General features: G+C 41.4%; 2 protein-coding genes across 4 annotated transcripts in view; one reads left to right on the forward strand and one right to left on the reverse strand.

The window, feature by feature from the left end:
• TPK1 (thiamin pyrophosphokinase 1) overlaps positions 1-18,107 on the forward strand; it is a 302,876-nt gene extending 284,769 nt beyond the window's left edge. For both annotated transcript variants that reach the window (XM_054273950.1, XM_054273951.1), the window contains one exon: positions 17,847-18,107. In XM_054273950.1, the coding sequence (XP_054129925.1) occupies positions 17,847-17,965 (119 nt within the window). In that variant the 3' untranslated portion in view covers positions 17,966-18,107. The remainder of the gene's footprint in view (positions 1-17,846) is intronic.
• Positions 18,108-19,455: 1,348 nt separating this feature from the next.
• On the reverse strand, positions 19,456-22,333 carry SEC61G (SEC61 translocon subunit gamma). 2 transcript variants are annotated; one of them, XM_054273937.1, is made up of 4 exons: positions 22,254-22,333; positions 21,468-21,567; positions 20,396-20,498; positions 19,456-19,561 (listed from the first exon to the last, which is right to left on the reverse strand). In XM_054273937.1, the coding sequence occupies exons 2-4, from the start codon at positions 21,559-21,561 to the stop codon at positions 19,552-19,554; spliced, it is 207 nt and encodes a 68-aa protein (XP_054129912.1). In that variant the 5' UTR covers positions 21,562-21,567; positions 22,254-22,333; the 3' UTR covers positions 19,456-19,551. The 2 variants fall into 2 exon arrangements, with proteins under 2 accessions (XP_054129912.1, XP_054129911.1); XM_054273936.1 differs by lacking the exon at positions 22,254-22,333 and having other exon boundaries at positions 21,468-21,590.
• Positions 22,334-26,140: the final 3,807 nt, after the last annotated feature.

The raw sequence follows: 26,140 nt of genomic DNA on the forward strand, positions 1-26,140 counted from the left end.
TGATAATGCAGAGCCTAAAACTTTAAAGACATTGTCATCATTTAAAAGGTGTGTGTGTCCTGGGAAACCTGTGTGGGCAATAACAGAAAATCTTACATTGAATTCTTGGAAGCAGGAAGATGCAGGGGAAATCCAAACAAAGGCCTTTAACCTCCACATGGCTAGTGCATTCCCTGTTACACAGGAGGATGCATTTTGAGGTTACCATGAGCAGGCAGAAATAGATCAGAAGAGCTTCATTTTGAGGCTCCCTGGAGGTGCAAACATACCAGAAGAACTGCAGAGATGCCAAGCAGTGCTGTCACTGAATTGTCCTTCCCTGTGCAGGGGTTCCTGGGCCATCTCAGGAGGCAGGTTGGATGCCAGCAGCTTGGCACTGCTTTAGTTTATGCCTTTAGCCATAGCCCCACAGGCAGTTCAGCTGAGTGGAAGTGGTGAAGCCAATGTGCTTTTCTTCCACCCTGGTGGACCATCTCCTTGGCTGCAGAATGAAACAGTGAGAGAAGGAATCCAGCAGGGATCCTCCAAAGATACAGGACTGTACCCTCAGGAGCAAAGGCACAACACCCTTGCTCTTGGTCATTTGGTGCAAGCATGATGCAATTAATGCCCAGGTCATGGGCTCAATCCCCATACGGCCATTCAGTTAGGAGTTGGACTTGATTGATCCATCTAGGGTCCTTCCAACTCTGTGATTCTGTGATTTGCACAAAGAGCAATCCACTGATTTCTGTTTTGTGAATGGAGAAGTGTGCCTCTAAAGACAGTGGTGGGCATTTCCTATGCTGCTGGTTGCCACAATTTTCACATGTGGGAACAATACTATAAAAATCAAGACTGATTTTTAGGTGCGGAAGAAGATGATGCCATTCCCTTCATAATTTACTCCCAGGAACTTTCATGTATTTTTTTCTCCTGCAGTTTTAAATGTCCCAAAACAAAAGAACATTGAATATGGGGCTCAGTGTCTGGTACCATGCAGAGGACTCATCCAGAGGGATTGAGGAATGAGATAAAGTCTTTGCTATATACTGTAACTTAGAGACTGAATTGCCGCAGGAGAAAAGACAGGGGATCAGAGTGCTTATCCAGAAGAGAGTAGGTTTTGACTCCCAGAGAAAATAAAGAAAAGAACTGCAAAGCAGGTTGGGTATGGGATTTCAGGAGCTCTTGGGCAGGTGAGTGATGATGCTGGAACCAGCAAAATGTGTTGTGATCAGGGAGAGAAGAGGAGCACAGGGTGCTTGAGGAGATGCAGGGGCAGGCTGATGGCGCTAAACATCGTGTGCTCCTGCATCAGTTTGGTTTTACTGAGTAAACTGCAGCTTTGGTCATTAGATATATTTTAGGATTAGACCAATAACGAAGGAGGCAAACTTGCTTAGTATTCAGTAGGCCCCTGTCTGGGTGCTCTTGCCCAATTTCTCTTGAAGTAATCTATTACCACATCTCAAGAGAAAAATGACCCCAATCTAAAGATTAATAGAGCAGTGTGTGGACGTTTCCAGTGATGTGTATGAAACTCAATTTTTTTTGTCGCTGTATGCACTGAAGTGTCCTTTATCAGCAAATCCCTAGATCTTAAAAAGTAGGCTGATTATTGGAGAGGGCAGCAGGCAATTTAGGGCACATGGTGTTTTCTTATGACAGGAGCGTTGCTGTGAAGTACAGTAATTTATGTTGATAAATTGTGGCCATCAGAATGTCTTAAACATTTCACAGGATGAATTTCTAAGCATACATCTCTCATTTTAGCAGTGGATGGATAGAAAAGGGGTATTTGTTTGAGAAATTGGGGAAAAGATAACTCTTGCTTGTACTATTTCTTGAAAAGTAGCAAGGGACTTTCATGTGTTCCTAGAATCAGCTCATTGCCTTTGGGATCAGATCAACCCAATTGTGGTTTAATGTGACAAGTTAAGGAACTTTCCTCCTTCATAATGAAGTTGCAACAAAAATGAAGGAGCCCATATAGTGTCAGGACTGAGTAGTTTTTGAACACTAGATCTTTCTTAGCAAAGGTATTTTGATTTTGAAGTTCTGTATGCAAGCCAAAATGTAAAGCTTTTTGTATCAGGAATTAGACACTATGGGGTCCATATGTTATTTTGAGAGGTTGCAAATTTCTCTGTCTTTTTTCCATCATTTTATATGGTCAAAAGTTTTAAAAGGAGTTCTTTGGACTTCAGTACAGTACAGAGAGGGTGCTGAGGTTTCTATATTAAGTCTGAGTTAAGCACATGATTTAGTTCCTCTCTGAATTGTAGCCTACAGAAATTATCAGTGAAGTAGACTGAGTAGATAAGGTCCAAATTATATAATAATTTACCCTAAAGATGTGTGCATGTGTCTTGCAGTTGCAGCTGTCCCTGAACATGGTAGTGAATGTACTCAAGTGGCCTGAAGATTTGTACTAGTTGAACCCCATATCCCTAAGGAATGATAGAGAGACACCCCAGGTGTTTTCAAAGCAGGAAATATATTCAAAGTTTGACCTGTCATGACCCATCTTGACTTGCAGATCTTTTGCAAAGATGACCCTGGATTACAGAGGTTTGAGTTCTAGGGTTTTCAGAGGAATAGATGCTGAAATTAGTCCCCTTAGCAATTAAAAGGTTTTGAGGAGATCTTTTGCTACTTTAGTGCATTTTGATTGCATGCAGAACTTGTTAAAATACTGATATTAATGCTACATCAAAGTGAGTGTGCTGTGGCATGTGGTCTGATATTAGTAACTGTATAAGATTGGGATTTAACCAAAAAATCCCCAAACCATTTGTTTGTGTTCTGGAAGAAAAGGTTTCTGTATTGGCAGACAGACAACCACTGTGCATGCCATTTCCTAACGTAATCTCCTATGACTGTTGTACTGAGCTGCTTGCATATGGGCAGCAGGAGGAAAACCACAGCATAACCTGTTTACTAATGATGGGAGGCCCCTTAGGCTGAATGCAAGCATGGCATATTCTTATGAGACACTTGCAAAGCTTTCCAAAAAGCAGCAACAAGGAGTGATTTCTAGCATGCCTTCTGGAGCTCTGGAAAAGGGTCTTTTTACTCATAACTAAGAATAAGAGCCAGTTGGGATTTGTTCAAATAAGCCCTTTCCTCTTTGATATATAATTGCTATCTCTAGTTTTGCCACAAGTGTCTTTAAGTTGTTATCATTTCTGCCCCTCCCTTTTTCTTTTCCCCCAAAATTTCAGCTTTCCATGCCAGTGGTCCAGAACCTAACAGTCTGCAGACGATAAACTAAGATATAAACTAAGATAGGATGTCTCCTGGGCATATACCTCTCCTAAAGCAAAAGAGTGAGACTCCACATTTTGAGTTCATTTTTCTGGCGGAAGGAAGCTTCTCTGGGTTTTAACTTTTGTTTCAATACAACAACAACAAAAAAACAAAAAACAAAAACAAACAAAAAACAAACAAACAAAAAAAAAAGTTGGAATCAATTATAGCCTTTTCTTCTGGTATTATAGCCTTTTCTTCTGTTTTCAGACCCAAACTCAAAAAGCACTAAAGCATCAGTGCACTTTTGCCTGGTATCTGGCAATGTAATTGCATCATTCACTAAAAATTGCAGCTGACTTCACAGTGTAGGGAAGAAGGAAATGAGAAGCTGGCAGGCAAGTTCTGACTCACCTTAAATGTACACATGAGGAGCATAGTGTATCAGTGGAAGTGCAGATAGGACCAGACCCTGGGGTTTCTATTCACATTACATGGCCTGTTCACAAATGTGAAGGGGGAGTACACTGTCAGCCTTCTACACTTATTAATTGTTTTCTGTTTGGGGAAGATTAAGTTTTAAAGAAAAACATCCAGTAATCACTGGGGTACTATTTATATAATCATAAACTTGTGTCAGCTTAACTGTCCTTAATAATTATTATTATTATTATAAAACCCAGCAACTCTTATCTCCCCCACTGTACACATCCTGTGGTAATGAGGAATTCTCCTTCTTTTCCTTCTCCCTTCTGCTTCTTCACACAATACCCAACTTAACTCTATTTTCCCCTCCTCTTCTCCCCTAGCTGTCAATCACTGTCACATCACTTTGCATCATATGCATCAAGTTTTTCCATCAAGTTAGCCAATTCTAAAGCTGTCTTCCCAGAGGCTACACAGATTGTGCAAGCTGGAGGAGCTCAGGAAGGAGTAAACTGGACAATAACAAAGGCTCCCAGAGCTGCCTCTGCCTGCCAGTCTCTCCTGCAAGCATACACAGGGTGCTTTATATAGGCCAAGCCTCCAGGGCCAGAATCGTGTGTGAGCTGGGCCAGCAGACCTCCTGTCCACACCACAAATCACAGCAGGGAGGGGGAAATGGCTCATTGCACTGCAACACTGATGTTGTCCATTCTGTGTGCTACAAATTACAGTGTTGCATTCAGCATCTCCTGACTTCTGAAACCTGTGATTCAAGAGAGGGAGCAAAACTTCTTAGCAGGAGTGTTTACCTGTGGGCAGCAGAGGTTAGGCTAAGAAAGCTGCACTTAGTGAGTTTAGACAGCTACAGCAAGGCAAGCTTTCCAAGGCATGTTTTTTCTACTGTTAAATCTTTGGTAGTTTTCCTTCCCTCTCCCAAAATGATAGATTTGAGGGACTTTTCTGTTCTGAAGCATTGTTTTCAAAGCTCTCAGTCCATTTCCAGTATAGTTTTTCTGTGAGACTTGTGTAAGGCATCCTTCATGGCTGACTGACTTCAGGTATAACTGAGTAAGAGCTTCCTGCAGTATTCTGGCCTTCCTTAAAGGTCCTCTGCTTTGCTGGAGAATGCTATGGCTATTTATGGATACCCTTTCAGAGCAGCAGAGATTTATTTCCCTGGCTACCAATGATATTAGAAGTTGTATAACTACATTTTTGCTCACAGCTTTTAAACATGATACTTTATTGGTCTCTTTTGTGCTTAAGTAGCTATAAATGAACCCTTCAAAATCTGCATCATCCATGTTCCACTCTTGCACATGACATGACAAACCTCTTGCCATGCCCTGATCTCAGTGCTGCAAGGCTCATCAATATCAGTTCAGTACAGAGCTAGCAAGATTTTCCAGTTCTTCCTGGAAATGTTGGTGTTTAACTCGGTATTTTCTAAACCCCCATCCTCCAGTAAGCTCTAAGCTCTTATCAGACTTTGTTCCTGATTTTGGGCTTCATGGTGAAGTGCTTCCCTTGGTCTCATGAAGGCTGCCTTGTAGTGAGCACACATGAGATTTTATTTTGATGGTCTTGAAATGAGCCTGCCTGTTTCTAGAAGAGCAGTGCTGCCTATTCTGGAACAGACACACCTTCTGGTAGGTGGCCACGCCTTAAATTATGAAGTAGATGCATCTGTTCAGAGATCACCAGACTTGATGTTAGGTTCAAAGCTTGCATGAGACATCTCTAGGTTCTGAGGCTTATCTCTGGATTACACCAACTTCTTCCTCGTCACTGCATGTCTTGTAGTGATATGTAACAATATCCTTCCAAAGCTGTGATATTAAGAAGAATATGTGCCTATATTCACATCTTCCAAGAGGTCGAATAGAGCTGTAGGACTCACTTGCTTCAAGACTTCTGCATTTGGCTAATTACAAAGTGTCTAGTATGGTTGAAATATCTGAGGATTAATCTTCAGATATGTCACTGTGTTCTTAGGTATTTCTGTTTACTTTGCAATCAAGTAGATACCAGAGATGGGGTGTTTTCTGGGTGTTGTAGTTTGTTTAGAATAGTACAGCAAAAGAAAAAAACAAACTATTTTTTATCTTTTTCAATACTTCTAAGAAAGATGTCAGTTTAAGAGGAATTTAAGTTGCTATCATTGTTTCTAGAACTAACAGAAATCTGTAATAGTAATTTAAGGTTTGCTTTTCCTCTGAGATAATTTTGCTTTCACCAAAATTTTCCATATCTGCAAAATAAAAAAGAATTTCACATCTAGTGATTTTAAACAATCAGCGAAATACTTTATGCCAATTAAATTCTGTTATGTATCAAATTTTTTTTGTGAAGTGACTACAAAACAAAAAACCAACCAAACAAACCAAAAATAAACGAAAGAGTGGAAAATATTGAGTACAGCAAATGGCCAGGATGGCAAAAACAATGTCAAATAAGATACAATCATATTTCATAGAATCATAGAACAGTTTGGTTTGAAAGTGACCTTAAATTTTGTCTTGTTTCAACCCCACTGCTGTGGGCAGGGACACCTCCCACTAGACCAGGTTGCTCAAAACACCAACCTGGCCTTGAATATTTCCAGGGATGGGACATCCACAACTTCTCTAGGCAACCTGTTCCAGTGTCTCACCACTTCAATTTTGAGTTCAAAATATAATTCAGAAATGTAGCTTTCTTAGATGTTGATAGGAATGTTTCTCCTACAATATGCCCCAGACACTGATAATTAATGAGGAATTACAAATGTTTCAAGATGACAGTAATTTCAGGTAAGATAAGGAACATTCTAGGCTAAAGACAGACTAACCTTATGGAAGCTCCATGAGCCTAAAAAAATAGGCTGTTTCAGGATGTATTTCCTTTCTTGGCAATTGCAGCCATCTTGTTCTTTTAACACCAAGTGCTGTTGGCAGCAGACAAGCTGTAGTGTAGTTGGTGTAGTCTTTTATTTTACATGTGACTGTTGGATTTGTAGTTCCTTTTCCTTCCTGCTTCTTGCAGTGTGTTAGGGTAGCTTATTGGTAAGTTAAAAGCCAATGTCAAGTCCTCTGTACAGTAAAATTGAGAGCCTGCTGACATGCATCACTGTGCCATGGCATGACTGTTGCAATCCATCTTGACCAGTGTGTTTGAAAGTTGAGCTACATAGAATCAATTGCACTCTTAAAACTTTAATGTCTTTGGCTGCACCATGTAGCACTGCATTAATTTGGTGGTGCATTCAGCCTCTGCATTTTGGGTCCAAGGGCTTACACCACCTGGCCTGGGCAGTGCCTGACATGGCACTGTGTGATTGATGCAGAAGCCTTTCCTCCCTCTCAGCCTGCGCAGAAAGCTTGCTACTGCGAAGAAGAAGAAGCCAAAGAAAAGATCTCCCAAGCCACTGAATCCTTGCAGGGGGCCTGGAAGTGCATGGCATGTTTCTGAATGAAAGGGATGAGTAGCTGAGCCGGTTTGCAGAGGGGAGAAGAGAGTGGAGACAGGGCTAAAAAGGCTTTTCAGGTCAGGAGGAGGAAGCACACCAATATGAAGAGCACTGTTCATATTGGAAATCATTACTGGAAATCAATCAGATTTTTTTCAAGAGTGCACAGCCAGCTAACAGATTCTCAGTAGCAAGTTTTCCAGTTGAATGAAGTTTCTGACAGTCAATGACTTAGGACTTGTCTCTAATGACAAATCTCTTTTTTCATTTTGGGACAAACATTATGCAGGTGCTGTTTGTATTCAGCAGCATCAGTAACAAATCTTAACCTTGCATCCATGAAAAAAACCACTGTAAAAGCAAACAGCCAGGAACATTAAATGAGCCATATGCAATGACTTACTAATTCATATACATGGCAGACACCCCTCCCATGGCCTTCCTGAAGCAAAGGGCTCTAATGGTGGGTGAAGTGGAAGAAGTGGTTAATACTAGCTAAAATAGGCTGTGCTGTGTCATAAGTTACATTTTTGTTAGATTTTTTTTTTCTGAAAAGCTGACTTTAAAGCTTAGAAAGAAGGGAGATTGAAAGATGCAACAGGCAGCACTGTTTCAAAAGCAATCCTTTATTTTTTGGAGGACATGGAGAGCCATCTAATCCAATTGAGTGCCTCTGAACTATAAATAGTGTAGCTTGCAGTCTCCTGTCAAATCTTATGTTCTGTCTCAAGGGTTGCAACACATAAATGGCGCTGGAATCCAGTGAGCAAGTTTGGAGGAGCTGCAGTTCCATGAATGTCAACAAATGTAAGTTTAAGATACTAGTTTGAAGATAAATGGAATAGAATTAAGAAGCAGCAATAATGGCTTTGTAATTGAAATTGTATAGACATTAGAAGTACATAGGGTGTTAGTAATCATATTAATTATTTGTTAACAGAAAGGCAAAGTAATAAAATGAAAAAAGCTTACTTGTTCACATGCAGATCTAGGGGGACATTTTGTAACAGAAATAATTGCTTTTGCTTCATCCTCAGGGTGATGCTATCTGTGTTGAATTGTTTTTTCTCAAGAAAGCAGAGCAATCTAAAATTCTACATATAGAATATACTTAGAATTATACATAGATATATACTTAGAATATACTATACAGCAATAGTAGGGGTGAAAATAACCACATTTTAGAAACCTCATACAGCATCCCTCCCCAACACTGAAAGGAAGCAGTGCTGCTAGGAAGGGTAAAGATAAATGAAATTACTTTTCTATCAGAAGCATAATACTCTTTATTAGTCAGTTATGTGTGCCTAGAATAGATCAGCTGTCAGGGAGAGCAAGTAGATGAACATGTACCTTGTGAGCTGTCAGGAGCACATCAGTGTGGGTTTTTTTAAATAATAATTACCCCCTTCCAGAGAAATATGTTAGACAAAAGCACAGCTGCTTTATTAAGGGTGCCTTTTGTGCATAAGGATGAATATTCCAGTTTGTTCTCTTCATTTTTTGTGTAAATATAATACCATATTTACATAAAACTCTGCTAGGAAATGGTGCCATTCGCTGTTAAAGCTTGCATAATAAAATTGTTTGTCAGGGATTTAATTTGGTTGAAGTTTGTTATTTGTGCTAGCAGCTCAGAGGGGCTGCAGCTTGCTATCAAGCCTGGCGATGCCCTTGCCCTGAGCAAGCCATAATGCAAACAGCTGCCCTGGGATTCAGCGTGGCAGGGCATGGATCTTTTCTTGCACCTTGACCATTGCTCAGAGGTGAAGGCAGCTGTTTGCTTCCCTGTGGTCAGAGGAGCTCTTTGAGCACCAGATCCACCATTCTGGCACAGTTCAGTAGTCTCTCTGGTCTGGCAGCTTGGCTGAGGTCTTAGAGCAAATAACTCTTGCTGGTCAATAGGGTGTGGGTCTCCTGGGGGCCCCCCAGGAATCTGAATGGAGCAGCTGTGAACAAGGTCAGTTCTGCTGGGAGCTGGACTTGGCAGGGGAAGGGTTTAAATATGCAATGTGTTGGACCCCTCTGTGGTGGGTTGACCCTGGCTGGATACCAGGTGTCCACTAAAGCCTTTCTATTACTCCCATCCAAAAATGGACAGGGGAAAGAAACTGTAGTGAAAGCTTTATTTATAAGGACCAGGAGATAACACTCACTGATTACTGTCATGGGCAAAACAGATCGAACTTGGGGATATTAATTTAGTTTATAACTAAAAAAATCAGAGCAGGATATTGAGAAATAAATTGTAAAAACACTGTTTCCTCCCCACCCCTCCCTCCTGCTCAGACTCTACCTCATCCTCACTAGCAGCACAGGAAGACAGGGAATGGTGGTTATGGTTGGTTCATCACAAGTTGTTTCTGCCACTGCTGAGGTGGAGGAGTCCTTCTCCTGCTCCAGCATGGAGTCCTTCCCACAGAGACAATCCTCTGCTGACTTCTCCAGGAGTCCATCCCACAGGCTACAGTTCTTCACAAACTGCCCTAGCCTGGGTCCCTGTCCACAGGGTGCAGTCCTTCAAGGACATGCTGCTCCAGCATGGGTCCCCCAGAGGGTCACAAGCCTTACCAGGAAACCTGCTCCAGCCTGGGCTCCCCTCTCCATGGGTCCACTGATCCCTGCCAGGAGCCTGTTCCATCATGGGCTTGCCCCAGGTTCACAGCCTGTTTGGATCATCTACCTGCTCTGGCCTGGGACTCATCCACAGGCTGCAGATGGATCTCTGAATATCCATGGACCTCCATGGGCTGCAGGGGCACAGCTGCCTCACCATGGTCTGCACCACAGCCTGCACAGGAATCTCAGATATGGCACCTGAGGTACCTCCTGCCTCTCATTCTTTGCTGACCTTGTTGTCTGTGGAGTTGTTCCTCTCACATATTCTCATTCCTCTCTGACCACAATTATATCTGTGTGCAATAACTTTTTTTAAACCTGTCTCAAATCTGTTTTTACAGAGGTGTTACCATAATTTCTGGTTGGCTCAGCCTTGGCCAGCAGTGCATCTGTTCTGGAGCTGGCTGGGGTTGGTCCTGTTGGACATGGAGGAAGCTTCAAGCAGCTTCTCACAGAGAAGTCACCCCTGTAGCCTCCTGCTACCAAAATCTGGCCATGCAAACCCAATACACCCTCCCAGAGTTCAGAAGGTCTACTTTGATCTTTGCCATTGTAACTTTGCATGCGGGAGTTAAGGACTGAGACTTTACAGAGCTTTGTCAAATCATATTTAATTTAATTTTGGCACTGAAACCCAGTGATGGAGCAATGTGTGCAGTAGAACAGGACTCTGGATATGGTGCTGAGCTAGTGCTGGCAGCAGCAACAAGAAGACAGCCTGCTTAGATTTGTTTTTCAGGGCTGGCTAGGAACTGGCTTTAGATCAATTCCCTTAGGAAAATCATATCCCCATCACAGAAAGCAGAAAAGTGCTAAATTCTTGGAGACTTGCTGTTGGGGACTCATCCTACACAGTGGTAGGCGATACAGGCAGCTGGCCAAGACTGTTGTGAAATATTTATGGCATTGCTGCTGTTCTCCTCCATGGAGTGATTGAATGAGATCCCCATTTTACCCAACATATATCGGTATTTACTGAGCAAATATCCATATACCAATATTTCACCTACAGGCCGAGTTTGATTGATACAGAAATAATCATTGTGTCTGCACATTTTTGCAAATTATGGGAAAAATGGTATGCATACAGAAGCTGAAAAACTTGTATTATGAATGTGTTTTAAAATCCTCTTTTACTGCTTCTTCTTGCAAATATAGTAATCTAAATGTGACAGGATTTAGTAGGAGTCCAAAGAATAGAAGAGAAAAATAATTAACATTGTGTTCTGTTCATAACTAATATCACACTTTAAAACCTGTTGAAGGATTATAGGGGTTTGTGAGAGAGTGTTGTTTTTTTTTTTTTTAATTTGTAAATGAAGTGCTGGAAAATTACTGTAGGTAGAGGTGAATTGTTGATCTTGGTCAGTCCTGGATCTGATTGTGCTGAAACACTTTTCTGGTGCTATGTTGTTCAAAGCCTGAGTACATGGATGTAGTCACCTAGACCTGAGATTTGGGTGAGGAAGATTCACTGTCCTTCCTCTTCCCATCTCTCCTCCCTGTCTCCAACAGCCCACTCATGAGGAATGTAGGGGGAATTTCACTCCTTTCTGCAGCACTGTCTGTGGTCAATTGCTAGGATCATTTGGATATCTTTCTCTAACAAATTCAGTAGATTTCACTTCTACATGCATCATATCAACTTGACAGTGTAGCAGCTTTCAAAATAGCAAGTATTTTTAGGTTCTTTGCTGTCATGTCAAACCAGAGCTTCAGACCTAAATGCTGTGACAGAACACCATTGTTTTGAGCTAATCTCAGGTTTCAGTGTTGCACCAGATTGCCATCCTCAGCTTTGTGTGACTAAGTAATGCCTCTAAAGATGACAATGTAATAGGATGATGTGCGCTATGAGGTGTCTTATGGACAAGTTAGCAGTAAGACAATTCATTAGCTGATGCATCTCAGTGTTACTCTTGCCCTTTTTCTCATGAGAATAGTGTTCTTTATCTCACAACATGAAGTAGAGACAGACCAAAATAGCAACAAGTTATTTTGTCTAGCTTATATGCAAAATCTCTACAGCAGCGACTGTCAAACTGAAGCTACATTTTATTTCTGCAGCTGTTTCTTCAGTGCTCTAACACTATTATTAATAGTACCTGTCACCTGTACAGCACCTCAGAGTTGTTAGCAGTTTGAGAAACATACAAACTTAGTGGAAAGCATCAAAAATTAAGTAAACACCCTACTTCTTACTGGCTAGACTCAATTCTAAAAATTACTTTGTAGCCTGGCTTTGCCTTTAGCTTAGTGAAACAGTCTTCCAGACAGCTATTTCTCTGACTTACTTTATGGTTTTGCTAGATCACTCCTGTTACAATTTTATCATAACATCTAGACCAGAAAGGCACTACTGAAAATAGTATGTAGACTTTCCTTGTTTAACTTTCCAGGCCCCTTTAATTAAGTTAAGATGCTAATGTGATTTTGAACAAACACAGAAGCACATCTTGCTGGTGCTAAAATGCTGCTAATAGTGTAGAAACTCCATACAGTTAATGATTCTTGTTGATCTTGGTGAAGCAGTAGTAGCAGCAGAGACCTTAGTGTAGAAAGCAGTCTTTCTTAGCATCATTTTTATCAGCTAATCATTTTAAATTGCCACCAAGCGGGTGATGTGACAGGAAGACTTTGAGCTATTCTTGCAGTACTGCCATTATTACAAAGCTGGAAAAAAATACGTGGAGGAAAAAAAAAAGTGTGCTGAAAATAAATTTGAAAACTTCTGACATTCATTTGCATTTCTGAAGGCTCTCTCAACATGGGTGGTTTCTATCCAGGGTAGAACACACAGTTCTGTTAATATATTTTTTTCTCTTTTTAAATGAAATTGTGAAGCTTTGACAGCCTTTAAACTTTTGTTGTAGCCTCCTAAAATCCCCCCAGTGTGAGGCCAGGCAGCCTGTGCTGCAGAGCCCTGGCCAAGAGTCTTTGCCAGCACCTAAACTGGTGGAAAAGCCACCTGGCCCTGCTGCTGGCCCCCCTTCCTCCCACATCCTCTCAACCCTTTTGTAAATCTGCTTGTATGAATGCATTGAGATTATAAAACCATTGTTCTGTGCCACAAAACCAGGTACCCAAAGCTACAATAGTTATAAAAAATGCCCAATGCAGTTTCTGCTTATTCCAAACTCCCCTTGGCCCTGAGGGAATCTGACTAGCAGGGTAGTCAGCCCCTCCCAGCAGACTCAGCAAGCCTTTATGGTACTTCTGTTGTATCACTATTGAAAATAGTTCATGTTTTATTGTAAATTACTGTTATTTGCAACTTCTAGTTTCACAGTTCCCACTGCACAGAGATCAAGCACCCAATTTTTCCTTTGTATCCATCAGTGTAAATCAAGATTAACTCCAGTGAAGTCAGGCTAACCACAAGTGTAAACCTAGGAGGAATGGAAGGAAGATCAGCCTACAATCTACTTGGGATTTTTATTTGTAAATAGTAAAATTAATGCTGCTGTTCTGCAGACACAGGGTGACCTGCAAAGTACTAGCTCATGCATTACTAATGTATCTCCATTTAAATGCAGATTTTTGCTCCTAACAGAACTTCAGGGAAATCCTCTCCAGATAAACTGTAATAGGATACCAAATGGTGATTCAATATTTCACTTTAGCTTGTGTTTCAGCTTATTGATCTTAATTTTCTATCATTTTGATGCAGCATTTGCCTTGGGAGAAGAGTATTACATTCACTATAATAGGGCTTTTAATTAATAAGTAATAATTTTCATATTCCCCACATTCATGTCAGCAGTGGCAATCTGCTTGTATTCCTTCCCTTGTTTCTATTTTCAGTGGTGGAAACCAGCAAGGTGTGACTTTACATATTTCAGGAAGTAATTGAGACAGTTGAGAAAAGGCAGCATAGCATAAGAATCACAGTGTCCATGTGGGACATGCTTAACATGATAGTCTTTGGTCCTGAGCCATTTGTGGTGACAATAGTGAGACCCTGACATTATTTGGTTTTGCCATATATGACAAGTTTAGGAAGAAGTTTTTCTCTGAACAAGTTTAGGCTGAAGTTTTTCTCTAAATGTTTCTCCCTCAAGCACTACTTAAGTGCAGCTTCTAAGATGTAAATGAAATCTTGATTGGTTTGTTTTTTTTTTTTTAGATAGATAAGTTCTCTTTTCTGCACTGAACTTTAAGTGTCCTAAATAGTACAATGGAACATAGAAATTATAAGTCTACTAGATTATGAATACATTCATTAAGAGGAATTACCTGATGTTGAGAGTATTTTTGCAGCACTTGACATGATGACCTCCAATCTAGTTATAACTAGGCCACACTATTTCTCAGTTTCCAGGCTGAAAGCCAGCAGCACAAAGATTACAAGCAAGGCTTATGTGCCAGCCACTCAAAAATAACTGATTTTCAGTACCAGCCACTCAAAAATAACTCCCTACTGTGGTAGAAGGATAACTAGGATGAGATTTTAAAATAAATTTTTAGGTTTCAGGTTTTTGATTGTTTCTGTAACTTAATTACCTAGAGGGTGCATTCTGTTACCATTTCCAAATGTTGTTCTTGCATCCATAAGATTCATGAATTTTCAGAATTTTACCTCTGAGATTAACATTTTTCATATAGCATCCTATGATTTGTATACTTTTTTAAAATTATCACAGTAAGAGCAATAAAATAGTGCCAGTCTTGCGGTTACTGAGATCTCTTCTGTCATGTAATTTGGTCAGCAAAACAGATAAGAAATAATGATCTTTGTGATTATGCTCCTTTGGGAAGTTAACCTGCATGCTATCAGTTTTCTTCTCTTAAATTATGTCCAACATTCTCAAATCCTGGCAGATGGAAACACCATCTAAACAAAACAAAAACTGCTAGAGAAACATTTCTCCCCTACCCCATCAAAGGATTCTCAAATCCTGGCAGATTGAAACACCATCTAAACAAAACAAAAACTGCCAGAGAAACATTTCTCCACTACCCCATCAAAGTCAGTTCTCTCCATGCTCATGTCTATCTCTGAATAAGTGGTGTGCTGCAATCCATCAGGCAGAAATTTGCTACTGGTAAGAGCACGAGACACACCATAAAAAAACTGTCTCATGGTAGATTTTGTTGGGTGGGGAGTTTGGGGGGGTGGGTGGGATATTGGTGGGGTTTTTTCCCTCCCCCTCCATAAAATGGCAGGAAAACCATTTGCTTCTAGTATTGGAAGTCCTTGCTGACTTGGTAAATGGAGAGTAATGATAAAAGGGTATAGCTACAGTGGAGAAGCTGGGTATTTTTCTCATCAACAATCCATTATCAGTAAACTCAATTTGATCGGAACTAAAGCACTCAACAAAACTTCTAATGGTGAGGGGTATTTCAGTTAATCACTTATGGGTTTGTCCAAATCAAGTCTTTAAAGAGACTACTATTGGTCAAAAAGAAAGCTTTCAGTGATCCAAAATAAGATTTCTTTTAATTAGAAAATTATAGAATTTCCAGGGTTTTTGAGTTTTGGATTTTTTTTTAATTGCAGTGTGGAATCCTTTATTAAAATTGGATTTGGTACCCAATTATAGCAAAACTATTTACTAAATAGTAGAAAATAAAAAGGTGCTTTTCTTCAGAATCTATATCTTGAAAAGTAATCTCAATAGTGAAAATGGGTGTTGTAATAGGTTGGGTTTTTTTCCCCCAAGACATAAGTTCTTGGTAGGACTTAACAAAATTGAAATTCACTTTTTAAAAAAGTGAACTGATAAAACTTACCACTTCTTTGACCTTGTAAACTTCCATCAGAATGCATGAAACCGCAGGAAGTTTGCCTAGCAGCAGTAGGTTTGCACATCCTCTTGTTTCCTTTACCGGCTCAAACCTAGGTTTTTACATTAATTACTGTTCATTTATGGAATGGAAAACATGCATTTTTAATTATGTTAGTTGAAATGTTGGCTAGTGTGAAACCAAGTGCTTGGAATTGGTCCATTTGAGCCACGCGAATCAGCAGTACTGTTTAACAGTTTTTGCATTTTTTTTCATTTCACTATTTCACACTATGATCCTCGCCCAGCAGAAAACATGATAAAGATAAAAGGCTCCATCTAGTGGGCTAGAATTTTCTATTGAAAGGGGAAAAAAAGGCTCTCATTTTCACTTGATTTTATGCACTAAGAAATACAGCTTTAGATTTTGTTTCATTAAGCTGCCATGTTGTTGTTAATTCTTGCCTTCTGCAGAGCCATTATTTTATATGCAAAGCTGTGAAACACTGAGTATTATTCTGAGTCTTGAGCAAGAAGCAATAAATGATACTAAACGAGTGGGTTTATACAGTAGTTCATCAAAAAAGTTCTTCCTCCCCACCCCCTTCATGTTTCAATATACAGGAACCAAAAGAAGGTAATTTGTGTGTCAGCAAATTTTTTAAAGTATTTAAGCTTCTTTCCTACTTAAAACTGACTGGAAACACTCATAGCTTGACCACAGCACTTAACAGAGTATTTTGGGAGTATTTTTACTCAGGGAACTCTTCCCATGTGTTACCTCAGCACTAAATGACTTGTTTACCTGCAAATTGGGAAATCTGTGTTTTCTGGCAAGACACAGGCCCTGCGGCCTCTGCTGTGTCTTCTACAGGCAAACACCAAAACTCATCCATCCTGGCATCTGTCTAGGAGCCTGCCTGGTACTGGTGTGTGTCCAAAAGCATCCTGACAGAATCTAGCTCCTTTATTTTAGGTACACAATTGACATAGTACAGTAGTACTGGGGTTTTTTTCTTTTCTCTTTGCTGGATTTCTGCACTGCATAGCAGTTATGCTCCCAGCTCCTGAACTTGAAATGGCAGATTTCTTCCATTTGCAGTAGTGAAACTTGGGTGTTACTCTCATGCCAAGAAATTCAGCTAGCAGCTGAAACCTCCTCTTCAGTTCACTTCAAGCTAGTAACAAGCGTAGGAGCAGGAATAAGTAGAGCAAGCACAGATTTGGCAGAAGAGACACTGAGCTACATATCCTGGCTTTTGTCTGAACATCCTTCCTTTTAAAGCAGTAGAGCCTGGCAAGATCAGTTCCCCCTGTGCAGCTTCCAGCAAGGGCCAGACAGTGCATGCATTGTAGTAATGCACTACACCCAGGTTTACTGCAGCCAGCATTCATATCCAGCACTGGAAAATGTGTCTCCTGTGCAAATCACAAAATAGAGCTTACTAAGTTGTTTTGCACTCCTTTTGACCACAGGGAGATCTTCCTTTGCATTAGGTCACTTAATAGCAAATCCAGAGGATTTTTACTTTGGTAGCAATGCATGATTTGGCAATTCTGATAGGTCACACAGACTTGCTGATCTTCCAGAACAATCCTCCCCAGCTGCAGCTGTCATTGTATCCTCCATGGAAATGTTTTTCTGAGCTGCCAGTGGGAAAGAGCTGTCATTTGGCTTGTTTTACAAGCTAAATCAAAGGATAGTATTGGAGTTCTTACTCTGAACCTTCCTATGAGCAAGGACTACCACAGAACTGAGTAGTTCTAGAGTGCCTTTAAGGAAGTTGATATGTTTGCAACATGCAAACAACGCTATCTCAAGAGGGAAGAAATGAAAGGCAGAACTTAAACTGCACGGTTTGCTATTTGTTATTTCTAATGTACACAAACACCTACCTCACATGCAGTAGAAGAAAAGATTCAAGTCCCTTAATTCAAAGTTGCTAAATATCACTTTTCACTGCTGGCCTTTGTTTAGAACTGTTCATGTTTTAAAAGATTATAGGCTAGTTGCTGAGCTAAAGCAAATCCCAAGTTTGGAACTACAGTAAGATTCTCTTTGTTTTACATTAAATACCTTTTCTAGCACTAGTATTTGAACTGATTCTGATGAAATACAAATTTCCAGATGTGAAACTCTGATGATTATCCAACACACTGCTTTTGTAATAACCTGCTGTAAATTCAAACTGTTAATTTGGGGATTAATTTATTGCCTCTTCAGGTCATTGAAAAATCTCATACAAGCCTTTTAACTAGGTAATGTTTATCCAGTTTGAATTTATTCAGCTACTTTTTTGTTCTTTGTGGGAGCAGTGGTCTTTCAAATCAAATGCACTGATGTCTTTTTATTGTTGTAGAGAACCACTCAGTCTCTTCCTTACTTTTCACAGCTAACCAGGTGCTGAAGTTTGGAACACTCGTCAGTACTTCCAACACCTATGACAACTCCGGGATTGTGACCATCGAGACGGACAAACCTCTGCTGTGGACAATGGCTATCAAGAGCTAAGATGAGCTACAGCTGCCTTATCTGATCTGACACAACTCAAATTACTACAAAATTTTGCTGAATTAAGACAGTAAAGCTGCTGCATGATGTAAGCAGGCACTGATTTTCTGTATTGAATGAAAAACAAGTCTGAAATAAAAGTCACTTGAGATTGAATCAAAATTACTTGCTGTAATAGAGTACTTCATTCTGGTAAATCTACTTAATCAGAAGATGCATGAGCAGCCACTCAGTACAACCACAAACCAAAATGAATAAAAACTGCTGCTGCTGCTTATCTGGTTAGTTCAGGCTACTTTTACAAAGTATTTTATTCCAATACTAAACTATTTTTCCTGCCCTGCCAAAAGGAAATACAGTATCCAGTTGCACACAATATAACTGTATCACAAGGTGATAGCACCAAGATTAACTAATCTCATTTTTCTGTCCTGGTTTGTAACATATGTAGGTGCTGGTGAAGATTTCTCAAGAATAATAATTGAACTTTTCTACTTAGGAAGCAAATTAGTGTACTGAAGAAGCTTCAGTTTTGCTGTAATACCAGTATCAGATGTCCCAGTATTAAGTGCTTTTAAAGTCTGTAACAGAAGTACCACTGTGCCTTCTGCAAATACCGAATGCTTACAGTAAGATTTTTGAAGTGAATTAAATGTCTTAATCTCAATCCAAGGAGGAAGAGCATTGCATCTACCAGAGTTTTTGCAGGCTCAGTTCTTAAAATCAAAATATGCAATAACATAAAATAATAGAAACTTCAACATGCAGGGGGCCAACACAAGTCTATGTAAAGAACAGGATCCAAAATGGGTATATATCCTATCCAACAGTGTGAGCAAGTTGTGGATTTGCTGAAGGACTGCTTAGTGTCTCTGACAACTAAACTATCCTCAAATGGTATATCCCAGTAATCAATTATGTTTGGGTGTTTTAATTATGCCATCAGAATATGGACTGGCAATACAATTTCTTTGTTTGACATGAGGTGTTTTTCCTGTCAAGTACATACTATAACCTAGCATGACTTCCAAATGCAGAAAGGAATTAGTGATAATTATGGTGATTCCAGAAATGAGTGACAGGAATTCCCATACACTTTTACACCATTTGAAAAAATAGAGAAAGGCTGTTTTTTGCAGTCTGACTTTGCTAGAACAATGCTGTTCCAAAGCTTAATTTACTGCTTTGTAAACATCTCCTGGAGAGAGGTCATACAGCTGTCTCCCATGGAAGCTTTCACTATTTGACTGGAGAAAACCTTAGGCAACCTCATCAGAATGCAACACTGACCCAGCATCAAGCAGGACACTGGACTAGAAATCTTCAAAGCCTCCTTCCCACCTGAATGATTCTACCATGGTTAAAAGAAGTAACAAAACAAGTAAAGCACACAACCACTATTACATAAAAAAAAAAAAAAAAGCAAGCCTGCAGACCTGCAGACAGGTATGATCACATACATTTAAAAAAGTAATAAGACAACAAGAACGTTTGAAAACGCAAACTGAGCTTGTTTAATATCAAACAAATTAAAGCTGTGAAATCACTGCAGCAGGTGTCACAACTGTCTTCTTCATGATGAATATTCAGCCACCTCTGTTGAGAGAACAAAGTAATCAGTTTCAACTAATGAACTGTGATCAAGTGATCCCACCTAAAATCTTACTTTATCCTCCCACCACTGCCCTGTTAGGACAAGCATTACAGCTTATTTCCCATTTTCAAACACTCCTTGCCTGGATGACCACTCTTAGAGGTGTAAGGGAGTCACATATTACGGGCAGAGAATGGTCTTTAACCTCTTCCAGTGCTGGAGAGGGGATCACATTAGCTCTGGAGAATATGGTGCTGTTAGTATGTCACTACCACGGGGCCAGTCAACCTGAAGTTCAAACTCTTCATGATGCAATATTCATTCCAAAAGGCATTTTACAGGATGCAGTTAGATATAAAACAATGTTTCAAACATGTCTAACAGTCAGTAAATGAAACAAAGCCAACCTTTTTCTGTGCCCTGTCATCCTACAGCATACCCTCTCAGTTTTCTTTACCTTACCATCCATCCATTTACTTTGGATACCCAGACTATGAACTGGAAACAGTAAGAGCATTTAAGATCCAAAGAGGGTAATTGTTCTGTGGTCAAACATACACTGAGGAACTGGAGATCAAAATATCTAACATTCAGTTTTGAAGCAGAATACTCAGAGAAAACCTTAAGAACTATGGTTCTAATACTTTGCAGCATGCTGAATTAAGATAAAGTTCATTAACATTGCTCATAAAGTCCTTTGAATCAAGTAATACTTGTCATATTACACTAAATGCACAGACACTAAAACAACATGGGTTTTATAGGGCTCACTAATGTCCTCTGTTTAAAACTGAACAGGTAAAAATGTAGTGAAACTGAAGGCCATATTCACTTACACAATTATATTGTTGATTGGGATATGGATCAATTTGACAAAGAAACCAATAAATCCCATTATTGCAAAGCCTATTGCTGTTGCCATGGCAATCTTCTGGAACTCTGCAAAATGACAAGAAAAAAAATTTGTTAGGATGTCTCATGTATGGCATACATATGTGCACTGCAGAGACCAAAGGAGAGATCTGTCTTTACAGAACCATGTTCATACTGGAAACACTTCAAAGTCTGCACAGATGCTGAGAAACAAACCCACTTTTTTAGAAGACAGATGAGATTTTCAGAGAGAAGATGCAGATTTCCACAATGAATGGCTGATCACAATCTTTTCTAAATAAGCAGAATCAAAAATACCTACAATGACAATTCATAGAACATTTATCCCATCATGTTTCCTTTACATCCCTACAAGCCCTGAAAATAATCTTTAATACAGCATCAAAAATAGAAAATCTGTATTTATGTCTGTCACAGGAGGACAGCACTGTAAGACCCCACAAAAATCGAATACTTGGGATATTTCCAATTACTTTAGGACAGCAACCATGAAGTTGACAAAGAAGGTCAATAGCCCCTCAGAAACCTGCCAGTCTGACAAGGAATGAAGTTCCTTATGGATCTCAACAGCAAACTTAAGTCACAGACATGTTCACTCTGAGCATGTGAATAAAGCATTGTAACTTTCAGAGGACCAGCTGCATTCTGGTTTTAGCTATAGCTTCTCTCCAGGGCCTTTCTAGTCCCAAACCTCCTCTTCCCTAGTCCCAGTGACAAAATTGTTCCTATCCCAATCAGGAAATGACTGGCAACTGTGGAGCACTGAATTTCAGCTACTCAACCTCTCTCCTAAAGTGAATTTTAGTACCACTCTCACACCTAGGTACATGTGTTTATTATAGCCAGAACCTTAAACACATTGACATTTAGACAGCTACAGCTCAAGTTTAAATCTCATATTGGCAGCTGAGAAACATCCACAGCAAACAAATCAACAGAAGTGACATATGGAAAGACATGTGCTAAGATACAAGACAAAATAAAGATTGCGTTCTGATTTATTGTGTGCTTTACCTTTCCTGTCAGGTTTGGTGCATCTCTTAACAAGTCGTATGGAATCTTTCACAAACTGACGGCTGGGTTCCACAAATTGCATTACCTGATCCATGATTGCCTGCAAAGACACACACATTTAGCATTGATGGCTCCACATACATACTGAAAACCATATTTTTTTAATTGCATTAGTAGCAGTTACCTACAAAGTTTGTTAAAGGCTTAAGATAACCTAAAGTGTCACATTCCAACCTAAGATACTTCCACTTTGCAGGAAATGAAGACACTGTTTCACTAAATAAACATGAGGGCCTATTTCTGATTGCTAAAGAAAAAAATATGGAAAATTGTGCCTTTCAGCCTAGAAGGGGAAAACAGCCCCATCACAGCGGGGTTTTCAACTCACGCCCTACGCCGTTTCTGAGACCACCACCAAAGGCGTAAATAGACAAAAGTCGCCGGTTTGAGGAGACCCCCAGGCCAAAAGCCGCCGGGGGCCGGTGAGCACGGAGAGAGAACGCTGTGCCCGAGCCTTATCCTCACAGCAGGCGTGTGCCGGCATTGCCCCCGCACACAGGACACCACCGGCGGGATTTGCGCATGGATACACGGACCCGCTGGTAGGGGGGGTCCCGGTATGATGCCGGCCCCTCTCGCGCCCCCAGCGACCCCCTTCCCCCTCGCTCCGGCCGAGGTTCCCCTGCCTGCCGCAGTCCCGGGAATTGCCCATCTCAATCCCCTTGCCCAGCCCTTATCCCCGTCTCCCAGGGCCGGGGGACACCCGGGCCCCCGAGCCGCCCTCACCGCGGGCCGAGGGACACGTCGCACTGAGCGGCGGAGCGCGTGACGTCACGGCAGCGGGCGGGGCGGGTTTTGGGTGGAAATTGAAGGGTTTTGGGGGCGGGGTTTCAGTTGGAGTTTTTTTCCTCCTTTCCGGTTTCCGGGGCCTGTCGCTCGTCCCGCCTCGCCGGCGGGGCGGGCACAGCCGTGAGGGCCGATCCGCCCCCGCGGCGCCTCTGCGGCTACTGGCAGCGCGTCGGCTTCCCGTGCCCTTGGAGCCTCGGGATCCCGGGGCGTCCTAGCGGGAAATAAAGGGAAAATGTGCCACTGTTTTCCCAGGGACAAGGATGAGAGGACGTATTCTCAACCTGTGCCACGGGAGGTTTAGGTTGAACATTAGGAGGAATTTCCTCATAGAAAGGGTGATTAGATATTGGAAGGCTGCCCAGGAAAGTGGTGGAGTCGCTGTCCCTGGAGGTGTTTAAGGAAAGACTGGACGTGGCACTCCGTGCCATGGAATAGCCGTCAAGGTGGTGTTAGGGCATAGGTTGGACTCAACGATCTCAGAGGTCTTTTCCAACCTAATTGATTCCCTGGATATGCCTGTAACAAATGCTCTTCGGTGAAAAGATGGCAAAAAAAAAAAAACCACACGAAAAAAAAGAGAAAAAAAAGCAACCAACCAAACCCTCCCCCAGCATAAAACTTGGTTTTCAGGAATGCTGGAGCCATTGTGAACTGAGGGAGTTCATCACCTTTGAAAACACGGGATTTTTCTTGTGTAGAGAAGTGTGCAGTGCCCAGAGGTGGGAAAGCTCCATACATTTCAGCTCCACGGGTGTAGTGCAGAACACTTCTTGCATGAGGGGGAAAAGAGGCTGCCGCTGCCTGAAGGGAGCGCTTCCCTGCTGCTTCATCTCCTAACAGATAAAGGAAGAACAAAGACAAAATGGATTTACTGGTTTTATCCCTCCTTTTTTTTTTTGATGTTATTGACTTTTCTCTACAGCTCTGTTCCTAGTTGACTCCACCTTTGAGTTTATATAAAGTCTCCAAAGTTTATTAATTATTCATCAGACTGTGGGGCCTCTGCAGCCAGTCTAGCAAATGCTTTGCTGATCTCAACTCCTTGTTGCATCTCAGTGTGCACAAAATATTTTCTGGGCTTAAATTTTTGCTGACAGCCTTCACTACAGGTAAAGTACCATCACATCACAGTGGGGAATTGTTGGTTATTCCATGGATTTTTTGTCTCTGGCCACAGGGCAGGTCCCTCAGTATTACTGACCTCCTTCAGAGATGAGCGCCCTAGGTGGCATTGGAGGGCTATTGGCTTGAGGTCCTCTACAGGTTTTCTCCAAAAGTCTGCCTTTGGATTAGATTTTGTTTTGAATGAAAATTCCTGCAGCACTGTATCTCAGATGGGGCCATAATTTTGGTGGCCAAATTCTGCTGAATCTCTTCCATTGGCACACCAGCACAGAAAGATTAGAGTGTCAGTGAGGCCTCCCACAGCAGATTTGTGTATAACTTGCCTCTTGTTTTTGATGCCAGTCTGCCAGGATGGAAGGAAGAGGAGAGGAAGATCCCTAAGGAAAGCAGCAAAGGCCCTGATAGCCATAGTGTATGATGTGTGATGGGACAGAGTAGATTGCTGACCCTTTGAATGAGATTCCATATGTAGAGGCATTTTGGTGGGCTTTGTCTTATTTGGGTTTTTTCCTTTCAGTATCACAGCCAGAGACTTTATCAACACATTTCCAGCTGTGCTACGTGAGGAGCCCTGCTGTGAGCCATCTCCACTGTGGATGTAGCCAAAAGGCATTGACTGGAAAAATATTTAACCTGAAAAAAAGAAGACATGTATGAAGCATTTTATGACACAGATTTCTGGTTGGATTAGATGTTTATTTTGAAAAGCATTTTCTGAAATAAAGCTTTGTTCCCCCAAAATGCTCTATTTTGTTTTTCCTGTGGAGAAATGTTCTGGAGAAACATGGCATATCTTGCCTGTCTTAACAATGTGGCTTTCTCATAAGTTTGTGCTATGGATTCTCTAGAATGGGGTAGAAGGTGTCCATTGTCCTGTCTCAGCTTCCTTCACTCTGCCATGATAAGCTCTTGTCTTTGCCTGCCAGCTTGCAAGTTTGGACTTCAGCAGCTTAGGAGAGAGGCAGCGTCCTGATTTGTGCACAGAAAGCATTGGCTGTTCTCCTCATAGGATTTTCCAGCATTTATGGGGTTTTTAATGCCCTTGAACTAATACATGGTTACTTAGACTCAGTCTTCATGGCAACTATGTTACTGTTCTAAATATATTTACAAAGAGCCATTTGCACTTACAGAAGATAAAAAAAGGTTTACATCTCCTCAGCATGTGTAATTTTTTTTCATTGAAAGCTAGACTGCTACTGGGGTGTTTTGTTTCTACTTCTTTATGGTTCTTGCAAGGTCGGGGAAGAAAGTGGTGTGCTTGCACAGGTGAATTTTTATGGCAGTGTTTCAAGTCTGCTTTTATGGCAACATCTAAGCAGTACATAACCATTCCCTCAACAGTAAAAAGACCATTGTTATCCTATGCAGTATGTGCTAGGGCTGATTTGCTTCTGAATATTGCGTAAACTGGAGCCACACTGTGGGGAGAGGGGGGAGGTTTTCATCTGCTGTGTGCTCCAAGGATGAGAGACTTCTTTTGATGACATTTTCACTTTGCATACTTGCACATTTTTGTTTGTAGTTTGTTCTTGTCCTTTTGAGGACATGCAAGATAAATATCTGCTTTTAACTATTGGCACATTAGGCTGTTGTATGACATCCATCCCTCTGGATCTGGACACTTGGACAGTGTGATCAGCCTCCTCTTTAGCCTTTCCCATTCCATGCTGCCAGCCTGCCACAGCACAGATCCCACTGCAGCCTGCAGAACTTGGTGGGATGCCAGGAGCCAGTGAGCTGCCGGCAGCTGCAGCAAACATAATTTTGGGATCAGCTGAGAGGAGAAAAGACACAGACTTCAGTATGAGAGGCAGCTCAGCCTCTGTCTGGGTTGGCACAAGTATGATCCCCAAGTGGTTGTAGGAAGGACAGAGCAGTAAGTCTGTCTGAACAGGTCTCCAAGCCTCTCTGTTCCCCTGTGGGGCATAACCCCATTTTCCCTATCCTGACTCTCCTCCAGCCCCAGGCAGGTCCTGCTCAGGTTCCCATGAGGCTGGTGCTGCCTGGCCTCAGCAGCAGCAGCTCGATGGCAGGGACAGCACTCCACTCTCTGCCTCCCAGAGTGGAAAGACCTGCCAGTCTGGTTCTCTTGTTTGAAGGATTACTCCCCACATGCTAGAAGAAAGCACTTGCAGTGGTCTTGGCAGGTCTCCTGTGGCTGCACAAAAAGTGGTACTTTGGGATCTGAAGTCTTGCTGAGCTATCTCCTTCCCATCCCATGACAGACAGGAGGAACTGAGCTGCTCCCATGTAGGAAGAGCCAGAGGGATGGGTGGGTGGGCAGGAGGCACAGCCAGTGCTGTGCCCAGGATCTCTTAAGCCTGCCACAAGGCATTTGAGCTGGAGGAGGCAAGACAAAACATTGGCTTCCTCCCCAGGGAGATTTTTGGGAGGGATGGACTGTCTGAGCAGGAGTAGCATTTGGGGACAATCTGACTTTCCTTTAGGAGTTTAAGGGGCAAATGGTTGTCCAGAGGGACAGCAAAAACGAAGAAAAAGACTAAGAAAACAGGGAAGGTGGCCGCCTGTGGACTCATGTATGCAAGGAACGTTGGTCACTGCAGCCAGTGGGCATCTGAGCTTGCTCTGGGTCAGAAAGCAGCAGAGAACAAAGACCACACAACAGCAGGGATTTCCAGCCCAAACAAGGGAATAATGTAGAGAAGGAGGAATGAGAGGAGAAAGCAAGGTGATGT

Source organism: Melozone crissalis, unplaced genomic scaffold, assembly GCF_028551555.1.
Source record: "Melozone crissalis strain CALT ecotype California unplaced genomic scaffold, PUWL_Pcris_2 ptg000016l_1, whole genome shotgun sequence".
Classification (NCBI taxonomy): Eukaryota; Metazoa; Chordata; class Aves; order Passeriformes; family Passerellidae; genus Melozone; species Melozone crissalis.